We start from the raw sequence: 25,280 nt of genomic DNA, 5'->3' as shown, positions 1-25,280 counted from the left end.
CTTAGTTTCTTCATTCGTAAACTTTACTTAAAAGACTAAAATTCCCATTTTTCTTTCTACATAGATGCCTGCCCTGAGCCCTGTGGTCACTGGCAAAGATTTTTTTTTTTCTCAGTGGATGAAAGAGACTCCTCCATCTTCTTGGTCATAGTTGGGATGAGGTGCATGTGGTCATCCTTGGTCACACAACTGTCTGGCTGCCACTTCACCTGACACATGGTAGTCCCTGCATCTGTTGAATCTTTGCTTTGTCGCTGCAATGACAGGTTCACATGGGCCAGGTGGCTGTGGAACTTTTCCTACTCACTGGTCACCAAGGCCTAGACTCAAGCTAGAGGCACCTGGCAGCATTCAATGCACTGGTGTGCCTGCTACATGGACACCTGGTTGCCTTCACCGCAATTGGTGTGACAAGGAAACACAAGGCCCTGCATCTTCCAGATGTTCTATCTCCATGCACTTCACCATGGCAGCCACCACCCTCTGTACCCGGACTCGCCACACCTCCTCCACGGTGACCCTGGGCTTTGCCCACACAAACTCACCACTTGTCCTGCCCTGTCATGCCTTTGTCCTGGTGTCTCAGTCCATTTGTGTTGCTGTAACAGAATCCCCGAGACTGGGTGATTTATGAAGACAATAGGTTTGTTTGGGCTCATGGTTCTGGAGGTGGAGCAGCTCCTGGCTCCTGGCGAGCGCCTGTGCTGGTTCAACTCATGGTGAGAACCAGAAGGGCAGTGGGCACCCGCGGAAGAGAAGGAACACCACAGGCAGACGCGTGTCATAGCAACTCACTCTTGGTGAGGCATGACTTCACTACTGAAAGAAAGGCATTCATCTCTCTTACTGATCCAGTCACTTCCTCAAGGCTCCACCTCCTGACACTCTCACAATGACAGTCAAATTACATGACTTTCTGGGGAGAACCCATATTCAAACCATAGCACGCAGCTTCCTCCATCTCATTGAGTGTGTTTCTAAGACAGTTGGTTTAACATCTTTCATTAGCAATTGCAATGTCTGGCTTTCTCCTGGAAGAGTTCTGTCAATCTTTTTCTTGTGAATGAATCATACTTTTCTGTCTCTTTAGAAGCTTGGCAAGTTTTTCTTTGTAACTGTACACTTTGAGGATTATAGTGTGACAACTCTGAAAGTCAGATAATCAGATAATCCCTTTTCACGGATGATCACTTATATTTGCTTGTTGAGGGTTTTAGCCATCTGTCCGTGACTTTTCTGAACTCTTTTTGAACTGTGTGTTCCTTGTGTGTAATCACTGAGTTCTGTTACATGTTCTCTGCATTCGGGGTTATTGGATTTCCTTAAATGACTAGCTCCAAAAAGGGAGAATGTGTGCCTGGCCCGTATGCAACATGACACTGGAAAGCCACTGGAGACCAAGAGTGTCAAAACACAGTAAGCTTCTGCACCAGTTCGTTGGGGAATCACTAGAACAGCCCTAAATTTTTGGAGGGAAAGGGCCATACTGGCACCTTGGTGACCACCAGGCAGTCCAAGAATGCAGGCTACACAGCCCTGGTGAGGCTGAGGAATACAACATGGTAGCTGGTTCATGCACACCACTCTCTTACCAAAGATCATCTATCTCTCCTTCATCAGGCATTCTGCTGTTTTAAGCATTTGCCCAGAAAAGAAGTCCAAAATAGTTGATTCTGATAGTTGTTCAGCTTAATGGCTGTTGTGGTGAAGGATCAGACCCGGGAGCTTTCTATTCTACTTTTTTGCATGACGTCATCTGCTGAATTAACTTTCACTTCATGTATTCTGAAGCTCTGTCATGACAAGCGTAAAGATTAGGATTATTGTGATATCATGAATTACCCCCTTTTTATTATTACCTTTGATTTTGGTGGGACTGGAGTTTGAACTCAAGGCTTCATGCTTCCAAAGCAGGAACTCTACCACACCTCTGGTCCATTTTGTTCTGGTTACTTTGGAGATGGAGGTCTCCTGAAGAATTTGTCTGGGCTGGCCTCAAGCCACAATGCTCCTGACTTCAGCCTCCCAAGTAGCTAGAATTACAATGAGCCACTGGCACCTGGCTACACCCTGTATTATTGTGAATGTTCCTCTGTTAGAGTTTTACTATGAAATCTACTTTGTTCAATTAGGAATACAGCCTAGCCACTTCTGCTCTCTTTTCATTAATGTTAGCATGGCCTATTTTTAAATCCTCTTACTTTAAATATAAAGACAAGTAGATTAGCTAGTGAAAGGGATAAGAAGGAATGAGATGTCTCAACGGACCCCACCCCCTTGTTGGAGAAACCGGTACCAGATGCCCCGTGTAGATAAGATAAGCAGGGCAGCAGGGCTCAGCTCGGGGATATAGAATGTGAGGAATGTGAGAAGGTTGTGAAAGGTGACGGGATGTACGTGCAAGATGTGCTCTGCCTGCTTGCTCAATGTTGATAACGAAAATACGCGCGCAACTGCTGACCTTTTACTCTGTGTTACAAAATCATTGGTTAAGTGCTGCGCGGGCTTTTGCTGTAATGGCAGGTAGTGGTCTATATAAGATTTCCCCTAAAGAGGCTCAGGGTCGTGTTTTCCTAACCGGTCCTGTGTGTCCGTGTGGGAGCTCGACCCTGGCTAGCCAGCCCAATAAACTCTGCTTTGTTGATTGCATTCACGCCTGGCTCTCTGTCTCTCGGGGGAATAGGATTCCTGTTCCTAACATTTGGAGGTCCCACCAAGATTCCATTTTCTCGAGAGACAGAACTTGCCCGCGAGAAAGCAGGGGCGATCCCAAGTCCTAGGCGTTGGGAGGGGATCCAAGACCCTCATTTGGAGGAACTTGAGTGTTCCATTTGGGCCGCGGCGGGGATTCAGCCAATCCCCAGGGAGTTCTATTCTGAGAATTTCATTAGGAGGACCGCAGGGTCCTGCCGGGAAAGGTTCTCCTCTCATTTGGGCTCGAGCATTTTAGGAATCCTGGCGCCAGGTGAAGAACTAATTGAGCTAGTCGACCAACCACCCATCAAGTGGACGCCTTTCGGCCTGATATCCAAGTCGGACGGTGAGGAGGTTGAATGGGGTGCACACCAGTGTGAGAGAAGGACCGGTCTGAGCGAGTGCTGGAGAGTGTTGTGTGTGTGTGGAATTATTGTTGCCTTTACCCTTTTTGTTCTATCTCTCTTGGTGTTTGATTCTCCTTCCACAATGGGACAGGGACAAACAACCCCAAAGTCTCTGATCCTTTCTCACTTTTCAGAAGTTAAAGAAAGGGCCTTAAATGCGGGTCTGGTCATCAAGAAAGGTAAGTTCGACACCTTTTGTTCTACAGAGTGGCCCACCTTCGGAGTCGGGTGGCCCATTCAAGGTTCCCTCTCCCTAGACATGATCACTAAGGTTAAAGCAGTCATTTTTCAGCCAGGCAATCGAGGCCATCCAGACCAAGTCCCTTACATTATGGTTTGGGAGGATCTGGCGAGGAACCCCCCCCCCCCTTGGTTAACAGCTTTTCTGACTCACCCCTCCAGTTCAGCCCCCGGGGCTAAAACTTCAGTCACGCCTGCCTTGGTCATAAAGGAGGAGGAGAAACTTCCTCTTCCCACCCTGACCGGTCCTCAGAATAGGGCACCTCCCTTACCATCTCTGGTCTTACCAGAGAGTTTCCCCCTTTACCCATCCCTCGCAGGGGCAGAAGAAGATCGGCCCCCTCCATACGTGACTCCCCCTGGCCAAGCCAGTGCCCCGGAGGAGGAAATTTCCTCATCCTCCTCAACAGGACTGGCAGCAGGAGGAGGAATGGGTCGAAGACTCCGCCCCTGAGGGGTCCGGGAAAGGGAGGGGGAAGATGGGCCCTCCTCATCAACACAGGGGGAGGAAACTGTCCCTACACTTCCAGTCCGGATGGTGGGCCAAGGGGGACCAGGAGGGGGGCAACAGTTTCAGTACTGGCCCTTCTCCTCCAGTGATCTATATAACTGGAGGACGCAAAACTCGCCCTTTTCGGAAGATCCCAAGTGTCTCATAGATCTCCTGGAGTCCGTCATGCATACACACTGCCCCACATGGGACGACTGTCACCAGCTGCTCAATACTCTTTTTACGACGGAGGAACGAGAGCGCATCCTCAACGAAGCAAGAAAAAACGTCTTGGGGGACAACGGGAGACCCACAACTCTCCAACCGGCCATAGATGAGGCCTTCCCCCTACGCCGCCCTGATTGGGATTTCGGGACCGCAGAAGGTAGGGAGCATCTCCGAATCTACCGCCAGGCTCTTATGGCCGGTCTCCGAGCGGCCGCTAGAAAGCCCACCAACTTTGCAAAAGTAAAAGCAGTCGTCCAAGGGGAAAACAAAAGCCCGGCCGGTTTCTTAGAGCGCCTCTATGAGGCATACCGTCAGTACACCCCTATTGACCCCGAGGCGGAGATCCACCGGTCTGCTGTGGTGCTCTCATTCATTAATCAGGCAGCTCCAGACATTAGGAGAAAACTCAATAAACAGGAAAACTTAGGGGAAATGACCATTAGGGAAATGCTACAAATAACAGAGAAGGTCTTTACCGCTAGGGAAACTCCAAAAGAAAGGGAGGAAAGGCGGAAAAAGGAAGACAGGGAGGCCCAGGAGAAATTGAGAAAGGAGGACAGGGAGTTCCAGGCTAAGGAAAACCGAAAGCAACAAAGAGAAATGGCCCGTATCTTCCTAGCGGGTGTCCGGGACCAACCCAGGGGAGGGGGCCACGCCAGGACCCCGGATAAGGAACACTGTTTTTACTGTAAGGAAACTGGGCATTGGAAGAGAGAGTGCCCGAAGTTAAAGGGAAGAAGAGGGTTTGGAAGGAGACCGGGGGATAAAAGGGAAAGGGAACGAGCAGTAGAGCAGGCCAGAGTCCTCCTAGCCGGAGAAGAGGACTGAAGGAGACGGGGCTCGGACCCCCTCCCCGAGTCTTGGGTAACAGCACATGTGGAGGGGAAGCCAATGGGGTTCATGGTGGATACCGGCACCCAGTATTCGGTCTTAAACAAGGCACATGGACCTTTGAACAAGGAACGAACAAGTGTCGTTCAGGGGGCCACCGGTACACAGTTATGTACATGGACTACCAAAAGAAGGGTAAACTTAGGAAAACACCAGGTCACACACTCCTTCCTGGTCGTTCCTGAGAGCCCCGCTCCCCTGCTCGGACGGGACATACTCACCGATGGGGAGACACATACCACCCTCAACGAGACTACTCACACTGCCCCATTGGGAACTTGGTGGCCGGAACTACAATTCTGCTTCAGAGACATCAATCCTGCCTACGGGGTCACCGCCCCGGACTCAGCTCGATGCTATGGTTTTTATGCTTGCCCGGGCCACCAAAAGAGCAAAGACTGTGGGGGGATACAATACTCTTTCTGTAAGTCATGGGCATGCATCACATCTAACGATGGTGAATGGAAATGGGGAGTATCAAAACCAGACCTGCTCAAATTTGCCTTTGTAAATGGGGTACCATGGGGAAGCAGATGGGGGGGAGGGGGCCTGCGCCTTCCGCATATCACCCGCGAGTGCCGGCCCGCAGATCTAGATAGAATCAAGGTCACTTTCACTGAAGCTGGCAAAGAGGACACCCCAGGATGGATACAAGGAAGGACATGGGGAATTGTATTTTATAAATATGGTGGACACTCTGGCTCGACCATAGTAGTCAGATTGAAAACTGAGCCCACGGGGCCACCGTCCACAGCAGTAGGCCCTAATAAGGTACTTAGGCCACCCTATGTAAAGCCACCTCCCCGACCTTCCACAGCTCACCACCTTCCCTCAACCATAGCCCGGGCTAATGTTACAACTCCAAGACCATCAGGAACCAGCCCTCCCCTGGTGAGGATCATGACCGGATCTAAAGACCCCCTCTGGGAGCTAGTGGGTGCTGCCTTCCTGATGTTAAACCACACCAACCCTAACATGACTAACTCCTGTTGGTTATGTTATGATGTGAGGCCCCCATTCTATGAGGCAATAGGGCTAAACACCACTCACAATACCTCATCTGAGGAAAACCCTACTCAATGTTCCTGGGGAGACCGTAAGAGAGGTCTGACCATACAGCAGGTAAGCGGCCAAGGAACCTGCTTAGGAAAAGTGCCAAAGAACAGACGGGACTTATGTACTGTTATTAACGCCAGTTCTACCTGGGAAAATGCTATTAAATGGGTAATTCCAAAGGACAGTGGGTGGTGGCTATGCTCGCGGTCCAGACTCACCCCGTGCCTATCAACTAAGGTGTTTAACAGCTCTAAAGAATTCTGTGTTATAGTGGCTGTGCTGCCCCGCATCCTCTATCATTCGGAAGAGAGTCTATATTCATACTGGAATACAAAAATGGTTGAAAAAAGGAAAAAGAGAGAACCTATTTCCGCAGTAACTATTGCTACCCTACTCAGCCTAGGGTTAGCGGGAGCAGGAACCGGCATAGCTTCTTTGGCCACCCAGCAGAAAGGGATGTCTTTGCTGCGCGCAGCCATAGACGAAGATATAGAGAGAATAAAAACCTCCATTAGCCACCTAGAAAAATCCCTCACTTCTCTGTCTGAGGTAGTACTTCAAAACCGACGAGGTCTGGACTTGTTGTTCCTCCAAAAGGGGGGACTATGTGTTGCTCTAGGGGAAGAATGTTGTTTTTACGCTGACCATACCGGAGTTGTTCGTGACTCCATGTCTAAACTTCGCAAGAGCCTAAAACAAAGAAAACGAGAAAAAGAGGTCAGGGAAAGCTGGTTCGAGTCTTGGTTTAACCAGTCCCCATGGTTAGCTACCCTTTTATCTGCACTGGCAGGGCCAATAATAATCTTCCTATTACTTGTTACCATAGGACCCTGGATTCTAAACCGACTTATGACTTTTGTCAAAGGTCGAATTAATACTATCCAACTTCTGGTCCTCCGCCAACAATATCAGGCTCTTCATCCCCTTGAGAATGATTCCTCAATTTAGGCCATAAGAAAAGGGGGGAATGAAAGGGATAAGAAGGAATGAGATGTCTCAACGGACCCCACCCCCTTGTTGGAGAAACCGGTACCAGATGCCCCGTGTAGATAAGATAAGCAGGGCAGCAGGGCTCAGCTCGGGGATATAGAATGTGAGGAATGTGAGAAGGTTGCGAAAGGTGACGGGATGTACGTGCAAGATGTGCTCTGCCTGCTTGCTCAATGTTGATAACGAAAATACGCGCGCAACTGCTGACCTTTTACTCTGTGTTACAAAATCATTGGTTAAGTGCTGCGCGGGCTTTTGCTGTAACGGCAGGTAGTGGTCTATATAAGATTTCCCCTAAAGAGGCTCAGGGTCATGTTTTCCTAACTGGTCCTGCGTGTCCGTGTGGGAGCTCGACCCTGGCTAGCCAGCCCAATAAACTCTGCTTTGTTGATTGCATTCACGCCTGGCTCTCTGTCTCTCGGGGGGAATAGGATTCCGGGTCCTAACAGCTAGCACTCACCAGTAATCCCAGCAGTTGAGAGGTGGAGGTGGCGGTCAGGCCAGCTCGAGTTTCACGTGAGACCTCATCTCAAAAAGTAAAAAAGACAAGTAGATTTCAAGCATCTTTTTTTTAGACTGAATGTTGTTGGATATTGTTTATTTGTTTAATCTCATTGACAAAACAACCTCTTCCTTTTAACTTGGGGTTTTAGACTATTTATGTATTTTTTTAATTTTTTTATAGTACTGGGATTTGAGCTCAAATTGCTAGAGAGGCACTCCACCACTTGAGCTGCTCTGCTAGTCCTAGACCATTTGTATTTAACCTCATTTATATGAGTGGATGTAAATCTGTTTTTGCTCTAATTGTCCTCTGCTACTCTGCTCTTTCTGCTTTCTTTTGGACTTTGTATTTTTTTTTCATTTTTTTTTCAGTACTGGGGTTTTTACCCAGGCCTACACCTTGAGCCACTCCACCAGCCCTTTTTTGTCAAGGGTTTTTTCGAGATAGGGTCTTGAGGAACTATTTGCCAGGCTGGCTTCAAACCACGATCCTCCTGATTTCTGCCTCTTGAGTAGCCAGGATTACAGGCATGAGCCATTGGCGCCTGGCTGGACTGTGTATTTTTAATGATTCTACTTTGTCTTCTTTGTTAGCTTATTAAATGTAACTGTCTGGGTGTTTTAGTGGTTGCTTTAAGGCACGTCTTTAACTTGTCAGGCTACAGTGAAGTTATACACTTCATGCACAGTGAAAGAACATTACAACAGGAGACATTGGTTTCTCCCTTCCTGACCTTTGTGCTTTTGTTGTCATGTTTACTTCTACATAACTTGTAAGTTCCTTCATGCATTATTGTTTTGTTTAAGCAATTAGTTTTAAGAGAGATTAAAATAAAACTTTCTTTACCATTTCTAGTGTCATCTTTCCTTTGAATGAATGCAGATTTCTCTCAGGTACTCTTTTTCTGTCTGAAGGGATTTAACACTGCTTTTTAGTGCGAATCTGCTTGCGATACCCTACCACATTAGCTTTTCTCTGCTTAAGAAAAGGCATTTATTGTACCTTTTCTCTTGAAATGTATTTTCACTGGGTTAAGAATTCTAGGTTATAACTTATTTTCTCTCAGTTTAAAATGTTGTTCCCCTGGTTCATACATCACATTGTCACTAAGTACCAATCTGCTATCATTACCTTTATATCTCTGCAATAATGAATCTTTTTGGGGGGGGGGATGTAGGTACTCGTGTTTGAACTCTGGGCCTTATGCTTTCTAGGCAGGCACTCTACCACTTGAGCCATTCCACCAGCCAATAGTGAATCTTTGTTGTCTGTTTTTAATATTTTCTCTTATTAGTCTTAAGCAATTTACATATGCTGTGTCTTGATGCAGTTTTCGTGCTTCTCCAGCTTCACTGAGCCTTCTACCTGTGGATGTATAGTTTTCTTCAAATATGAACAAATGCTAGCCATTGTTCTTTCAAATGTTTTCTGTCCCTTCCTCTTATCTCCCTGAAGGATTTCAATAACGTGTATTCAACCACTTCAAGTTTCCCCAAAGCTCACTGATGCTCTGTGCATTTTTGTTTTTTGTGGTACTGTGGTTTGAACTCACAGCCTACACCTTGAGCCACTCCATCAGCCCTTTTTTGTGAAGGGTTTTTTCTAGACAGAGTCTCGCAAACTATTTGCCCAGGCTGGCTTCGAACTTCGATACTGATCTCTGCCTTCTGAGTAGCTCGGGTTACAAGCATGAGCCACCAGTGCCCAGCATTCTGTGCATTTTTGAAATGTTTATCTTTCTGTCTAGTGTGTTTTTGTTCTTTAAAATCTCATTGTAATTCTCATCCTTCAAATCTGGGGTTTTATATATACTTAATAGATACATAGCATTTTGTATTTTAAGCCGTCCAATCCAGGCTCCAGTATGTTCCTTGTCTAGTTTAATGACCTTCTTTATTAACCCTATCATGTGTCATTCCTGACTCACTTTTTTTTTTTTTTTTTTGGTGGAACAGGAGTTTGAACTCAGGGCTTCACGCTTGCAAAGCAGGCGCTCTACCACTTGAACCTCCCCTCCAGTCCATTTTGCTGTGGTTATTTTGGAGATGGGATCTCAAGTACGATTTGCCCATGCCAACCTCAAACCTTGATCCTCTGGATCTCATCCTCCTAAGTAGATAGGACGACAGGCATGAGCTGCTGGAACTCAGCCTTCTTGCTCACTTTTGAATTCTCTTCTACTCATGAGATAATTTTCTTTCTTTGCACACTTGGAAGTTTATTGTTAAACACCAGACATTAAAAGCTTTTTGTTTTTTAGTTGGCTAGTTGTTTCATATTTCTGTATTCTTGAATTTTATCCTTGGACATGGCTATGCAACTTAAAACAGTTTGATATTTCACATCATGCGTTTAGGTTCAATTATTTAAGATCAGGGCAGCTTCATTCTAGGGCTAGTTCTGCCTACCATGAAGGCAAGGTCTCCTGAGTATACTCTCAGGTCCCTGTGACTTATGAAGGTTTCCACTACAGCTGGTGGGAGCAAGCACTTTTCCCAGCTCCATGTGATTTCTGGAGATTGTTTCCTCTAATCCTTTCAGGTTGTTCTTACATAATAGGTGGTACTTTCCTCAAATGTGGGTCCCAACTAGTACTAAGTCAGATATTCAAGGTGTCCCTCTGATTCCTGGGTTTCTCCTTGCTATCTGACACTCTGTCCCAGCTGTATAGGACCCTCATGTCTTCCAGATCCACTTTTTCAACCCAGGGAGACGTCCAGACCTTACCTAGGTTCCTCCTGCCATGCATGACCTACAAACTTCCCCTAAGCAGCACACAGGGGACCACAGGGCTATTCCTGTTCACTTCCCACCTCTTTGGGATCACTGTCTTTCTTCATTGCCTGATGCCCAATTTCTCTTCTTTCTGTCCCTCTTTCCTTCCTTTCTTCCTTCTTTCTCCCTCTCTCTCATCGCTCTGTCATGTCTCTCTTGGCAGTATGTAGGTTTTGAACTCAGAGACTTGAACTTGCTAAGTAAGTACAGTACCACTTGATCCCTTTTTTATTTTTATTTTTTTGGATAGCATCTTGGGTTTTTTGGGGGGCCCTTCTCAGACCCATGATCTTCCTACCTATGCCTCTCCCATAGCTGGGATCACAGGCATGTAACATCGTGCCTGGTTTGTTGGTTGAAAATGAGGACTTGCTAACTTTTTGCCTGGGCTGGCCTCAAACTGCAATCCTCCTGATTGCCACATCCCAAGTATCTGAGATGACAGGTGGCAAATCTCTTGAGAACTATTACTTCACATATTTTTTAGAGTTTTAATTTTTTAAAAACTTGTTACTGCACCTTACTTGAAAGCCAATATACTGTTAATTTTAAAATTCATCTTAATTTCATTTATAAAATGAATTTAGTTACTCATGTTTGCTGGTTTTTACAGAAAAATTATTCATCTATAATGGATGTGTAAAAATATAACAAGTGCTCTACCACACATAGTTTGAGAAGCACCAATAAACAGCTCATATTCAAATTTTGGGAAATCAAAGAATTTCCAATGGTGGCACCTCAAGTTTTTCCTGCAGTCACTAACTTGTATATTAAAAATAGATAGAGTTTGGGCTCTTTGACTCATACCTGTAATCCCAGCTACTTAGGAGGCAGAGATCAGGATTGTGGTTTGAAGCTATCCCAGGCAAAATGTTGGCAAAGACAACATCTCAACCAATAAGCTGGGCATGGTGGATCCTGTCATCCCAGCTACATTGGAAGCATAAACAGGCCACCCAGGCAAAAATGTGAGGGCCTATTAGAAAAATTAAGCAAAAAGGACTTGGGATGGGATCACATAGTAGAATAACTGCCTAGTTGAAAAAGAAGAAAAATCCAGTAGCACCAAAAACAAAAAATGGATAGATTTACTATTGGAATGTATTTGAAATATTGTCAACAAAACCTCTTTGGCTTCTGCATGCCTTGAGTTTCAGGCAAGGTATGAGTGAGGAATCTTTTCAGAGGGAAAATGAGAGGTGACTCATAATTGTGGCACCTATCTCTTGAAATGAAGTTTACCCACCGTACAGTAATGTTTTTATTTCTTACCTTGTCTAGTATAGTATGGCCTGCTATAGTTAAAGGTGAAAAGGTGCCAGGTGGCTCACACCTGTAATCCTAGCAACTCAGGAGGCAGAGATCAGGAGGATCGAGGTTCAAAGTCTGCAAGGCCCTATCTCAAAAAAACCCTTCTCAAAAAAGGGCTGGTGGCCAAAAGACCAAAAATCGTATGTTCTTCCTCATTAGATCAAGGGCAAACACAACAATAGGATTGGACTTTGAGCACATGATAAAAGCGAAAGCACACAAGGGAGGGGTGAGGATAGGTAAGACACCTAAAAAACTAGCTAGCATTTGTTGCCCTTAACACAGAGAAACTAAAGCAGGTACCTTAAAAGCAACTGAGGCCAATAGGAAAAGGGGACCAGAAACTAGAGAAAAGGTTAGATCAAAAAGAATTAACCTAGAAGGTAACACATGCACAGGAAATTAATGTGAGTCAACTCCCTGTATGGCTATCCTTATCTCAACTAGCAAAAACCCTTGGTTCTTCCTATTATTGCTTATACTCTCTCTACAACAAAATTAGAAAAAAGGGCAAAATAGTTTCTGCTGGGTATGGAGGGGCTGGAGGGGAGAGGGAGGGGGTGGAGTGGGTGGTAAGGGAGGGGGTGGGGGCAGGGGGGAGAAATGACCCAAGCATTGTATGCACATATGAATAATAAAAGAAAAAAAAAGAAATAGCAAAAAAAAAAAAAAGGGCTGGTGGCATGGCTCAAGGTGAAGGCCCTGAGTTCAAATCCCAGTACCACAAAAAATAAATAAGTAAAATTTTAAAAAATAAAGTTGAAAAGGTCTTCATAATTTATCTATTAATTTACTGCAGAATTTTCTTTCATAGCTTTCAAACTTAACTTAAAAAATACAAAATCACAATAAAGATTGAGGAGAATATCCAGTGAACTCTTAAAAATCAGAGTGAAGGGGATATGTCCTGCAGATGCTGCTCATTACCCTAAGGACACAGCGTAACAGTTTAGCAACTGCACTTGCCAGAGAGACACCACAGAAAGACATTGTTGTCCAAACAGAAGTCAAAATACAACTCATCAAGATGAATGGTATTTCAAATAAGTGGAGAAAAGACAAATTATTCAAAAAAGTCATTGTGACGATGTATTAGGAAAAAGCACACCTAGATCCAAACTTCAATCCTGAATGTCAAATGCCCTTTAGGATGGATCAGTGCTATACCAAACTGAAAAGGTATTGTAAGAAAAACAGTGAGGAATTAGGAGTGTTTATGATCCTGAGGCTGGAAAGGTAGGAACTGAGAATCTAAAAGGTAAGAACAGCTAGAAGGATTAATGTCACAGAAATAAAAACTAGGAACACATAAAACAACAGAACCTAAATTTCTTTTGAAAGAAAATCAGCAAAGAGAAAACAGTATCTGATTTTTTCATGAAAAAATGAACAAGTAATTTGTAGAAAAATACAAAAAAACCTCATTGTTACTGATAGTTAAATAAAAGCAACTAAAATGAAAACTGCTTTCATCTGACATGAAAAGATTTTTAAATTGTGATTATTAACCTGGTTGAATAATGGCAAAAAATGGTATTCTCACACAATGTGTGATGGTACTGTATATTATATCCTATCAGAAAAGTCAATGTAAAGTGCATTTATAATGTGAATCTTCAGTTCCTCTAAAATAGTTTTAAATTTTTTTCTTTTGCAGTACTGGGGTTTGAACTCAGGACCTTCACCTTGAGCACTCTACCAGCCCTACTTTTGTGAACGGTTTTTTTTAATAGGGTTTTGCCAACTATTTTCCTGAGATGGCTTCGAACTGTGATCCTCCTGATCTCTGCCTCCTGAGTAGCTAGGATTACAGATGTGGGCCACTGGAGCCTGGCCAAAATAGTTTAAAATTTTTAAAGTGAATAAATGAAACAGTCTGGCTGGGTGCCAGTAGTAAAGTTGAAAACAAACACTACCTAAATTTAAAATGTGATTAAAGGCTGGGATGTAGCTCGGTGGTACGGTGCTTTCCTTGCATGTGTGAGGCCCTGGGTTCGATACCAGCACCAAAAAAAAAGAAGACAAAAAAAAAAAAAAAAAAAGCAACGTAAAATGTGATTAAAACAACAACAGCTGTAATAACACAATTATAACACAAGCCACCTGAAGAGAAAATAAGTCCAAGTCCAATATTTATAATGTTTACTGTCAGGAGTGATCAATAACCAAGATATATATATATAAACATATATATATATAGATATATATATATACTTTTTTTTTCGGTAGCACTGTGGTTTGAACTCAAGAGTTTCATGCCTGCTAGGCAGGCACTCTTACTGCTTGAGCCACTCCGCCAGCCCCAATACCTGGAATATTTTAAGAAATCTGAAGATCAGTGATATAAGCAACCCAAAAGAAATAGAGTAAATAGGCTGTATGTGGTGGCCCATACCTCTAATCTCAGCTACTCAGGAGGTGAGATCTGGGGGATTGCAGTTTGAGATCAGTCCAGGGGGAAAAAAGTTAGGGAGACCCCACCTCAACAAAAGAACTGGGTGTGGTGGGCTCCCAGCTACATGGGAGGTATAAAGTAGGAAGGCAGTCTAGGTCAGCCCATGAAAAAGTTCGAGACTCTATCTGAAGGGTAACTAAAGCAAAAAGGGTGGCACACGTGTCTCTAGTGGTACAGCATCTGCCTAACAAGCGTGATGCCCTGTGTTCAAACCCAAGTACTGCAAAAAAAATAAGTAATAACAGAAAAAAACAAATGCACGAATTAAGAAAACAGTAATGGACAGGATTGGCCAAAAAAAAAAAAAAAAAACGTGCATGACTCACTAGTAATCAATTAAATACATACTGAAACCTATAATGGAGGGAGGGAAATACGAACTCATAGTTGATGGCTAAAGGAATTCACAGTTGGTACAATGGAGGAAAAACCTGGCAAGAGGGCAAGGAACTGACAGTATATAATCAGCAATTCCACTCCTAGACAACATCTCACAGAGATTCCGAACTCTTTAGAAGAATAAGAAGATACACAAAGCAGAACTCAACATAGGACTTTTATTACAATGAAAAACTGTTACATCCTAATCACTGGTTAATAGAATACTCAGTCTGTGTAGTACACACATCCAGGACCAGGCTAAGATCTTTTCCAGACCATTCAAGCAGACAGCTACACTCAGAGCATGAGAGCTACAAAGAAAAGCATCCGACTCAACCCCCTCCCAGCACAACCACTCACCATGTCCAAATGATGTCCATGAAGACCCTTGTGTGGGTATGGGAGCATCCGCCCATGTGGTTCATATGGCAAAGTGTTGACGGGAATTGGAAGTGAGAATTCCAGAATGAAAAGTTTGAGATACACTCAGTCAAATAAAAACTTCTGTACTACATCTTTTGACAAGCTGATAAAATGTACTTGGAATTCCTCTAAAGTACATTTTCTTTCCTGGCTTCATTTGCACTTTCCCAAGCAATCTTTTTTTCAAATATCATCAAGAACTAGGATTGCCTGAAATGAACTTGAGAACATTGGGTTTATGTTGTGTGAAATGAGGTCTAGAGACATTTGGTGCTTAGAAAAAGAAACACACTAGCCTACAAAGACTGGTCTCATACTAAACTCTAAAAGACCTTACTTAGAATTGTTTAGAACACAGACTTTGTCAACTGCTCTAGTTGTTGCTCTACAGGCATTATCTTTGTCCAGTTTTTTAATGAGGATTATTTGAACTGCAGAATTAATTGGGAAAATCTTAGTAAGAATTATCTATTCCCTAAAGCTTTACCTGTACAACTACCAGACTTTTTTCCTAAACAGGGAGTTCACACACATACATTTTTTTAGTGTATTTGAGTTCTACTGTATCAAGTCAGCTTTACACAGAAAATATAATGTATATTTTTACATGCATTGAAATGAACATATATGTATGTGATATATAACATTACCTTATAATTTTAAAATAAAACTCCTTGGTAATCTGCAGTTGTGTAACCTTCATCACTGAAAGCTCTCTGTTGTAATATCTTTCATTTTCTTTTCCTTGATTAGACCTGCCAAAATACAATGGTTATAAATACTGGATCAAATCTGTTGCCTATTTTTAAATTTTTTAACTGCACTTACGCTGACTTTGCTGTTCCTGGTTTCTTCTCATACAGGCTTACTCACTCCTTCAACATACTCATTCTTTGTGACAGTCCCTGCATTGTTGGGCCCATGACTGAAACTTCCTTACTATATTAAATGGCATCACTTGCTCACTGAATTCAACTTGGGTGACCTTTGACAAGCTTTGGCATCTCATTAATTTCCAAATTGCTTATAATTTCAGTTTTGACTTCAAGCAGTGAAATTTTAAACACATACAAAAGTAGAAATATTAGAACACTGAACCACCATGAACCATTCTGCTTCAATAATTACCAACATCTTCCCAATCCAGGTGCCAGTTCTGTTGATTCCTTTTCTTTAGTTGAAACATTTTACAGCAAATCTGTATATTTAATTTCATAAATATGTAAGTATGTATCTCTAGCACATAGGATATTTTACTTCTAACAACCACCTTGACATCATCATCCCTTATCAAAATTAGTATTTCTTTTTAACATTTCTTCGCAGTGCTGGGATCAAACCCTTGTACATGCTAGGCAAGTGCCCTGAGTTACACCCCCAGCCCTTGATTTTTTGAGATAGGTTTGCACTTGTAGCCCAGGCTGGCCTTGAACTTGGAATCCTCCCATCTTGTCCTCCCAAGCGCTGGGATTATAGGTATGCACCACCATGCCTGGCTCCAAAAATTAATATTTGTAAATAGCATCTAATATTTGGTCCATATGCAAGCTTCCTTCACTACTTCCAAAATATCTTCTTCCATTTTATTCAAACAAAATTAATTCAGTTGATAAGTTGGGTTTTGTTTTCTTTTGAGACAGGGTCTTACTATGTAGCCCAGATCAGACTCAAACTCACAATCCTCCTGCCTCAGCCTTCCAAGTACTAGGATTACAGGGGTGCACCACCATGCCTGGCACTGGGACTTCTCTGAGGTCTCCATTATTATTAATGGTTGCCTCTCCTCTTTTCTCTTTCATACCACTCAGCTGATGAACACAGGTCATTTGTTCTGTAGAATATTACACACTCAGGACCTAATGGGTGGCTTCTTTGTGGTAACATTTACTTTATTCATCTATTCCCCCAAATTCTTGGTTTTAAAGAATTTGATTTAAAGGTATGATTCCTTCATTTCATTATTTCGGCAGTAAGGGTTCATAGTTGGTGGTCTGCACTTCCTACTGCATTGTAGCAGGAGGTAGGTATTAACAGTGTTAACTGTGTTTATTGAGAATAAAATTGATCAAAGGGGCGAAAAGTGGTCAGCTTGATGAATCCACTATAAAATCTTTCACCTAATAGTTTTAGTCTCCAGTGAAGATGGTTTCCTGAAGCCATTATTCTACGTGAGTCTAGAAAATGGTGATTTTTCTAATCCTATCACGTCATCATTTCTGTACTTACTGGCTTCACTTAAGTTTAAAATCACTTGAATATGATGAACTTTTGGTGACCCTGAGTTTGGTTCACATGGGAAAGAGAAACAAATTCCCATGTTCATCCATGTTGATTTAACTGACCAAATTGTGTAGCCACAACCAAGGAAATTATCAAGCTCTTGGAGGGGTCATGTCAGAAGACCTAACTTGAAACACTGATTGAAAATGGTGGGCTGGCAGGGTGGCTCAAGTGGTAGGGTACCTGACTAGCAAGTGTGAGGCCTTGCATTCAAATCCCAATATCACAAAAAAAAAAAAAAAAAAGAAAAGAAAATGGGGTAATCTGAACATCAAAAACTACACTGATTTTAATGGAATATTTTCTGTTTAAACTGGAGTTTTACATATGTATACATGTGAAATTAAACTACCTAGTGCCTAGTTTCTATTATACCATCTTTTTGAAAGCTTGTGATTAATCTTGAACTGTAGTCAAACAAGAGATTACAAGCGTTTTCTTTTTTCAATTTTGGGAAAATCATTTAATATCTAATTTGGGGGGTTTTTTGTGTGTTTGTTTTGGCAGTACTAAGGATTGAAGTCAGGGCCTTGTGCTTGATAGGCAAGTGCTCTACCACTTGAGCCACACACTAGCCCTTAATCTTAGTTTTGATAGGGTCTCTCACTTTTGCCTAGCTGGCCTCAGACCACAATCCTCCTTCCTCTGATTCCCGAGTAGCTAAACTTACAGGTGTGTACGCCATGCCTGACCCTTCTCTTTGATTCTTCAAGAAAGTACTTCCTTTACGTTCTTGAAATTCATATTTTTTCTTGTCAGCATGAAATTTCGGCTGTAGCTCAAGCCATGAAAAACTTATGATATTCACTATAATTTTCTAGATTTAACCTAGAATAAACTATTTTCAGTTTAGTACATGATGTGATAGGAGGCATTTCTCAATTTATTACTTCTACAAAATCTTCTCAAGCATTCCCTAATACTAATATAACAATTATAGACAATATTTACAGAATTCCTGCTACACGAGTGTTATTCTGCCAAGTATTAACTACTTAGTCTTTACCACAATTCTATTACACAGTATGACAAGCTTATTCTAAATTGGCCCCCAATGGTACCTGTCTCCTGGTATTTACTCTCATGTAATCTCTTTGTCTTGAGTGCAGGCTGGTCCAGTAATTTACTTCTAACCAGTAGAAAGTAGTAAAGATGATGAGATGTTACTTCCATAATTAGATTACTCAAGATTGTAACTTCCATCTTGCTAGCAGACTTTCGTTTTGCTGGGATCCATGTTCTTGGCTTCCACACTTTTATTAAGCAAGCAGATATGTTGAGAAGGTCAATCTGGCAAGAAACTGCAATCAGCCTTCAGCCAACAGCCATCTTGAAACTGAAGATCTCAATGCAAGCACCATCAAGGAAATAAATTCAGGTACCTGACCTGATAGCTTGTACATGGATACTTCCCCAGTTATATCTTCAAATGAAACTTCAGCCTTGACTGAAACTTCCTAACCTTATGACTACAATGACCCAACTAAAGTCATGTCTGAATCCCTGATCCATATAAATTTTGAGAAAATAAACATTATTTTAAGCTACTAAGGTTTTGTGGTAATTTATTATACAGCAATAAATAGTTAATACATGTAAGTACTATTATCACCATTTTCCAAGTGAGCAAAATGAGGCACAAAATTATCTTGTTCAATATCACAAAAGTAATTAAGTGGTAAAATGGAGATAATGATAGAAAAGACTAAAGATTTGCCTACATTCATTACATTATTCTCTCACAGGAATTTGCTGAAGATAAACAACATTTGAATGGTGACGGAAGGCTTGTAAAGCAACAGTCTTTTTGTAATATAAAATGTCATGCTTAGTTATAAACTGAAATAAAATTGTCTCAAAAATGGATTTCCTGACGTTTTACAACATAATGTACATGTGAAGATTTTTGTGTGTTAAACTCCATTATGAATCTTCTGATGCTGAGTAAGGTGTGAGTGCTGTCTAAAGGCTTTCTTGCATTCCTTACATTTGTAGGGTTTCTCACCAGTGTGAATTCTCTGGTGTTGAGTAAGAAATGAATAAAGTCTAAAAGCCTTGCCACACTCCTTACAGTCATAGGGTTTCTCCCCAGTGTGAATGCTCTGATGCTGAGTGAGCTGTGAGAGCAGTCTGAAAGGTTTTCTACACTCCTTACATTCGTAAGGCTTCTCCCCAGTGTGAATGCTCTGGTGCTGGGTAAGCTGTGAGAGCAGTCTGAAGGCCTTCCCACACTCTTCACATTCATAGGGTCTCTCTCCAACGTGAATGCTCTGGTGTGAAATAAGCTGTGAGTAACTGCTAAAGGTCTTCCAACACTCCATGCACTCATAGGGTTTCTCACGTGTGTGAATTCTCTGATGGCGAACAAGCTGTTGCCTTAATCTAAAGGCCTTTCCACACTCCTTACACTCATAGGGCTTCTCACCAGTGTGAATACTCTGATGGACAGTCAGCTGCTGACATATTCTGAATGCCTTCCCACACTCCTTACACGCATAGGGCTTCTCACCAAAATGGATCTTCTGATGCACTCGGAGGTCTGGCCCACATACGAACGCCTTCCCGCACTCCTTACATTCGTAGAGCTTCTCAGAAGTATGAAGCCTCTGATGCCGCGTGAGGTGTGTACACTGCCGAAACGCCTTCCCGCACTCCTTACATTCGTAGGGCTTCTCGCCCGTGTGGATCCTCTGGTGCCGAGCCAGCTGTTGGTGAACTCTAAAGGCCTTTCCACATTCCTTGCACTCATAAGGTTTTTCACCAGTGTGAAGTCTCTGATGCTGAGTAAGTTCTTGGAGCACTGTAAAGGCCTTCCCACATTCCTTACAGTCATAGGGCTTCTCACCAGTGTGAAGTTTGTGATGTCTGATAAGGTGTGCACGCTGTCTGAAGGCCTGCCCACACACCTTACATTGATAAGGTTTCTCACCAGTGTGGATTCTCAGATGCTGACTAAGTGTTGAGCGACGAATAAAGGTCTTCCTACATTCCTTACATTCATATAGTTTTTCTCCAGTATGGACTCTCTGATACTCAGTAAGAAAATTGTCCTTCTTATAAGTGCTCATTTTTTCAGAGGGAATTTTCACCTGCCCAAAATAATTCTCTTGAGGCTCTTTTTGCCCCTCAATCTTGCTTTTGCATTCCCAGTCAGTTCTAAAAATGGAGCCCTGAAGGCTATAGTTTTTAATTCTTTCCATTATCTCCCACTGCAATGAATATATTTCATAAATGTCCTTTTCTGGAGATGAAGTATTGGTTCTGTATCTGGACTCCAAATCTGAAAGAAAGCAAGAAACAAACGTGCTGTTTTCTCACTCCACAAGAAAGAAAACTTCTATAAACACAAGGACTCTCAAATAATACCTATTATGTGTGATGGACCGGATCTCTCTCAAGCAGAGGCATTTCTGCTACAATATCATATACATACACCTAAAAACCCTTGTCGTCTACAAAATTACACACCAAAAATAACTGAGTTCGTGGCTGGAGTAGGCCAACTACATGCAATTTTATTAGTAGAGCATTAACAAACATAATAGCAGCTGTCTCAAGGGGTTGAGGTCACTTCATGGGTATTAAAATGCACAGAAATTATGCTGAAATTCAGGGTTTGAGGTACTATGACACTGCATGTAGAAATAAAGCCCTGAACTGAGTGTGGTGCTGTGAGCCTACAGTCCCAGCTACAAGGGAGGCTGAGGCAGAAGAATCATTTGAGCCTAGGAGTTCAAAGTCAGCCCAGACAATATAGTAAAGATTAGCAAAACTTGAGAAAGCTCCTAAACCAAATTACATTTATAATGGCCTAAAACATTAAAAAGAAAAGTCTCTGAAGTTATTTTGAGTATAAAAATAGAACAAAAACCTAGTGAAGGAAAGCTATATGCCATACTCCTTACGAAAAATCATGCCAAACTCCTACAGCACACTTGAAAGAAAGTGGTAATAACTTTGGTAATAACATAACTAAGCTGGCTTTTAGGGATGCAAAGGTAGTCAGTACTAGGAAATGTACAAAAAGAATTCCATCATTAATTACTCTAAAAACCAAAATCACATGATCATTTCCATAGGCTCCAGGAAGGTCTCTGGCATAGTACAGTATTCTTCTGTTGTTGTTGTCTTGAGACACGGTCTCACTATGTAGCTCAGGCTGGTCTTGAATTCTCAGTCCTCCTGCCTGAGCCTACCAAGTGATGGGATTATGGTATGGACCACCACAACCAGCGAGTATTGTTTATTTTTTTCAAAAATACACCAAGGGCTGGCAGAGTGGCTCAAGTGGTCAAGTGCCTGCCTAGCAAATGTGAGGCCCTGAGTTCAAACTCCAGTGCCACCAAAAACAAAGTACACCAAAAAAGACTATATGGTTACTCCTTAACATAATTTTAGAAAAATAAAATTCTTAGCTGAAAAGCTAAATTTAACTTAGTGAGGGAACACTGGGAGCGTGAGCAGAGTCAAATTTGGTTGTGGTAGCAGTAATACATAGATGTCTTTGTTAAAATGCCTAGAACTCACCACTAGACAGTGAATTACAATGTACTCATTAATAAACTAGACTTTAAAAAGTATTTTAGCCAGGCACTGGTGGCTCACACCTGTAATCTTAGCTACTTGGGAAGCTGAGATCAGGAGGATCACAGCTCGAGACCAACCTGGGCAAACAGTTCTCAAGATCCTATCCCCAAAGTAACTACAGCAAAATGCAGGTGAGAAGCCCCAAGTTCAAACCCCATTCTCACCAAAAAAATTTGAAAAAGCATTTTAAAAATATAGTCACAAAAAAAGATGTCAATTCTCATGTTCCATGAAGTTAATTGATAAAAAGTATGCTATTCTTAAATGGGAAATCTGTGTGTTCTATTCAATTTTGGAAATGAAATTTTATTAAAAATGAAGTATTTTTAAAAAGCACAAGTTTCTTGTCCTCTGAGTTACCCATATTCTACTGTTTTTGATACTCCGAAGTATTTAGTTATGAATTCAAAAGTACTTTTTCTCTCTGTCCATACTTACTTCTAAAAACTCAACTTATAAAAGCTTTCTTTAGTTTGCAGGTTACTACCTTGAGTAGAAAAAGTTTTTCCATATGGGAAAGTAAATAATCATAAGAAGTCTAGAAAAGGGCTGGTGGAGTGGCTCAAGCAGTGTGAGCACCTGCCTAGCAAGCATGAGGCCTTGAGTTCAAACCCCAGTGCCACCAAAAAAAAGAATGTGAAAACTATTTAAATGGTACATAGCAGGCAGGCACTGGTGGCTCATGCCTGTAATACCATAATACTAGCTACTCAGGAGGCAGAGATCAGGAGGATCCAAGACCCTATCTTGAAAAAAACCCATCACAAAAAAAAAAAATGGCTAGTGGAGTGGCTCAAGGTGTAGGTCTTGAGTTCAATCCCCCATACCACAACAAAAAGGGAGGGAGGCAGGGAGGGAGGGAAGGAGGAAGGAAGGAGGGAAGGGAGTGAGGGAGGGAGGAAGGAAGGAAGGAAGGAAGGAAGGAAGGAAGGAAGGAAGGGAGGGAGGAAGGAAGGAAGGGAGGAAGGAAGGGAGGGAGGGAGAAATCTGGAAAAGCTTCAGTTGGAGCTGGCTCAAGTGGTAAGAGTGCCCTAGCAAGTATGGTGCTCTGAGTTCAAACCCCAATACCACCAATAAATAAATTAAAAAAAAATTAAAAAGTGTCAGTAATTAAAACATGATGTTGCTGGCAAAAGCACTGATAAAAACATTAAACTGTTTTCAGTAAACATACCGCTAATAACAGTGTTAGTGCTCTTATTCTAAGACTCAAGTATCTATGTATAAGATGTGTATTAGAATAAAGTAAATTAGTAAGTAGGTAAATTTCATAGAACCTGTATGGGCAAAATGCTTAACACACTCATATGTTAAAGTCCTAAACACCAATGTTTGTAAGTGGGGTCTTTGGGAAGTAAATAGATTAGATGAAGTTATGAGAGTGGAGTCCTCATGGAGTGATCAGTACACTTATAAAACCACAAAGAGCTAGTGGTATAATTCAGGGTAGAGTGCTTACCTAGCACATGAGAGGCTCTGGGTTTCATCCCTAGCACTGCATAGACAGATGGATAGATAGATAGATAGACAGACAGACAGATAGACAAAGAAAGACCAGAGCTTGCTCTTTTTAAGCCATGTGAGGAGACAGCAAAGCAGGCAGCCATTCAAGGCCAAGAAGCGACCCTCACTAGAACCTGACGATGCTGGTACTTTCATCTTGGACTTCTTGCCTCTACAGCTGTGAGAAAATAAGTACTGGTTGTTTAAGCCACCCAGACGAGGGTATTTTGAGACAACCTATACAGATTTAAAGACAATAGAAGATAAATAATCCTTTTCTTTGCAAATCCTTTACTCATCCCATCCTCAACATCATTTTTACTTTTTATTTTGAAATAACTATAGATTCATAGGAAGTTGCACAGAAATATATAGAAAAGTCCCATTGACCTTCATCCCGCCATTCCCAATGTTAACATCAATGCAACCACAGTACAATATTCAAATCACGAAATTAACACTGGTATAGTTCATACAGCTCAGATTTCACCAATTACACGTGCATTCACGTACACATCCAAGCACAAGGCTTGATGCAATTTCATCACGTGTAGCCTTGCATAACCACCACCGTAGTCAAGATACTCAAACAAAGTTCACCCGTATCACTCTTCTACAGCCCTGGCCATTTTTCCACTCCCTCCATTGTTGACAACCACTATTTTATTTCCCATCTCTGTGTTAATTCACAAATATTATGCCAGTGCAGTCATGCAGTATGCGAACTTGATTTTTTTTTTTGTTCAGTATATTTTGAGGTTCCCCCAAGGTGTGTCTACCAAGAGTTTATTACTTATACATATGGATGGACTTTTTACCTATCTTTTAATTGGGCTATCTATCATTTTAATGTTGAATTGCAGTATATAAATATCAGATATATTTTATTGTTTTCTCCGGTCTGTGGCTTACCTGTTTGTTTTCTTAATGATATATTCTGCTGAGACAAAGTTTTTAATTTGGATAAGGTCTGATTTTTTGTTTTGTTTTGTTTCTGAGACAGGGTCTTGCTGTGTTGCCCAGGCTGGCCTCACGTAATCCTGCCTCAGTCTTCCAAGTATCTGGGATTACATATAATACCACCATGACCAGCTAACAATTTTTTTTGTCTTTTTTTTGTTTATTATTTTCACTCAAGAAACCTTGGCCCACTCCCAAATCATGAGCTGGGACTCCCAAGCCATTGTCCTATATTCTCCTATAAAAGCCAAATTAATTTTGGTATGAGGTAAATATTGAGAAGTTTTTTTTTCCCAAGTATTTCAGTTTCTTGAAAAGCCTTTCCTTTCTCAATTAGAATGCTTTGGTGCCTTTGTCTAAAATAAACAACTCTTTTTTTCATGTTGGGGGCGCAAGGGAGGTGAGCTTACTTGTTGATCCTTATCCCAATAGTACACTGTCTTTGTTCTTGCAGTTTCATAATAAATCTGAAATATTTTGAAGGCTACATCATCTAAGACCTATAATGAGTCCTTCCACCTTCTAGATTACTATTAGACATGCTCAGTACTTTGCTTTTCCATGTAAACTTAGAATCAGCTTAATTTCTACCCAAGAGAAGCCTTCTAGGATTGTGATTAAAACTGTGTTAAGTATGTAAAACTGACACACAAAAGTGTCGCTCCACTTACTTAGAACCTCAATTTCTTTTATCAGTGTGTCATGATTTCCACCGTAGAGACCTTGCATGTTTTATCAAATTTATTCATTTAGAATTTTTTTGATACTATTATAAATTGAGTTAATTCAGTCCCAGTATATAAAATAATTTTTTATATTAATCTTAAGCCCTATGATGTTACTTTCATATTAACACTTTGAATAGCTGTTCTTTTGACTCCTTAGGATTTTCTATGTACACAGTCATACCTTTTACTTTCACTTCTTCCTTGTTGATCATTTCTTTTTCTTACCTTATTGCACTGGTGAGACTTTCAGTTTTATGTTAAAAAGATGTGAGGTGGCGGGCAGAGTGGCTCAAATGGTTGAGCGCCTGCCAAGCAAGCATGAGGACCTGAGTTCAAACCCCATTACTACCAAAAAAGAAAGAAAGAAAGAAAG

General features: G+C 41.7%; 1 protein-coding gene and 1 pseudogene across 11 annotated transcripts in view; both read right to left on the bottom strand.

Moving 5' to 3' along the window:
• Positions 1-1,624, bottom strand: LOC109700814 (protein FAM136A pseudogene; annotated as a pseudogene).
• Positions 1,625-14,607: 12,983 nt separating this feature from the next.
• Positions 14,608-25,280, bottom strand: part of LOC109678509 (uncharacterized) — a 171,492-nt gene continuing 160,819 nt past the window's right edge. For 10 of the 11 annotated variants that reach the window (XM_074058336.1, XM_074058330.1, XM_074058331.1 and 7 more), the window contains one exon: positions 17,029-20,409. In XM_074058336.1, the coding sequence (XP_073914437.1) occupies positions 19,043-20,409 (1,367 nt within the window). In that variant the 3' untranslated portion in view covers positions 17,029-19,042. Of the gene's footprint in view, positions 16,048-17,028; positions 20,410-25,280 lie in introns of those variants that run through there. The other variant, XR_012442763.1, reaches the window with a different exon arrangement.

This window comes from Castor canadensis, chromosome 16, assembly GCF_047511655.1.
Source record: "Castor canadensis chromosome 16, mCasCan1.hap1v2, whole genome shotgun sequence".
Classification (NCBI taxonomy): domain Eukaryota; kingdom Metazoa; phylum Chordata; class Mammalia; order Rodentia; family Castoridae; genus Castor; species Castor canadensis.
The sequence above is the reverse complement of the archived record's forward strand: the minus strand, read 5'-3'. Positions and strand labels throughout refer to the sequence as shown.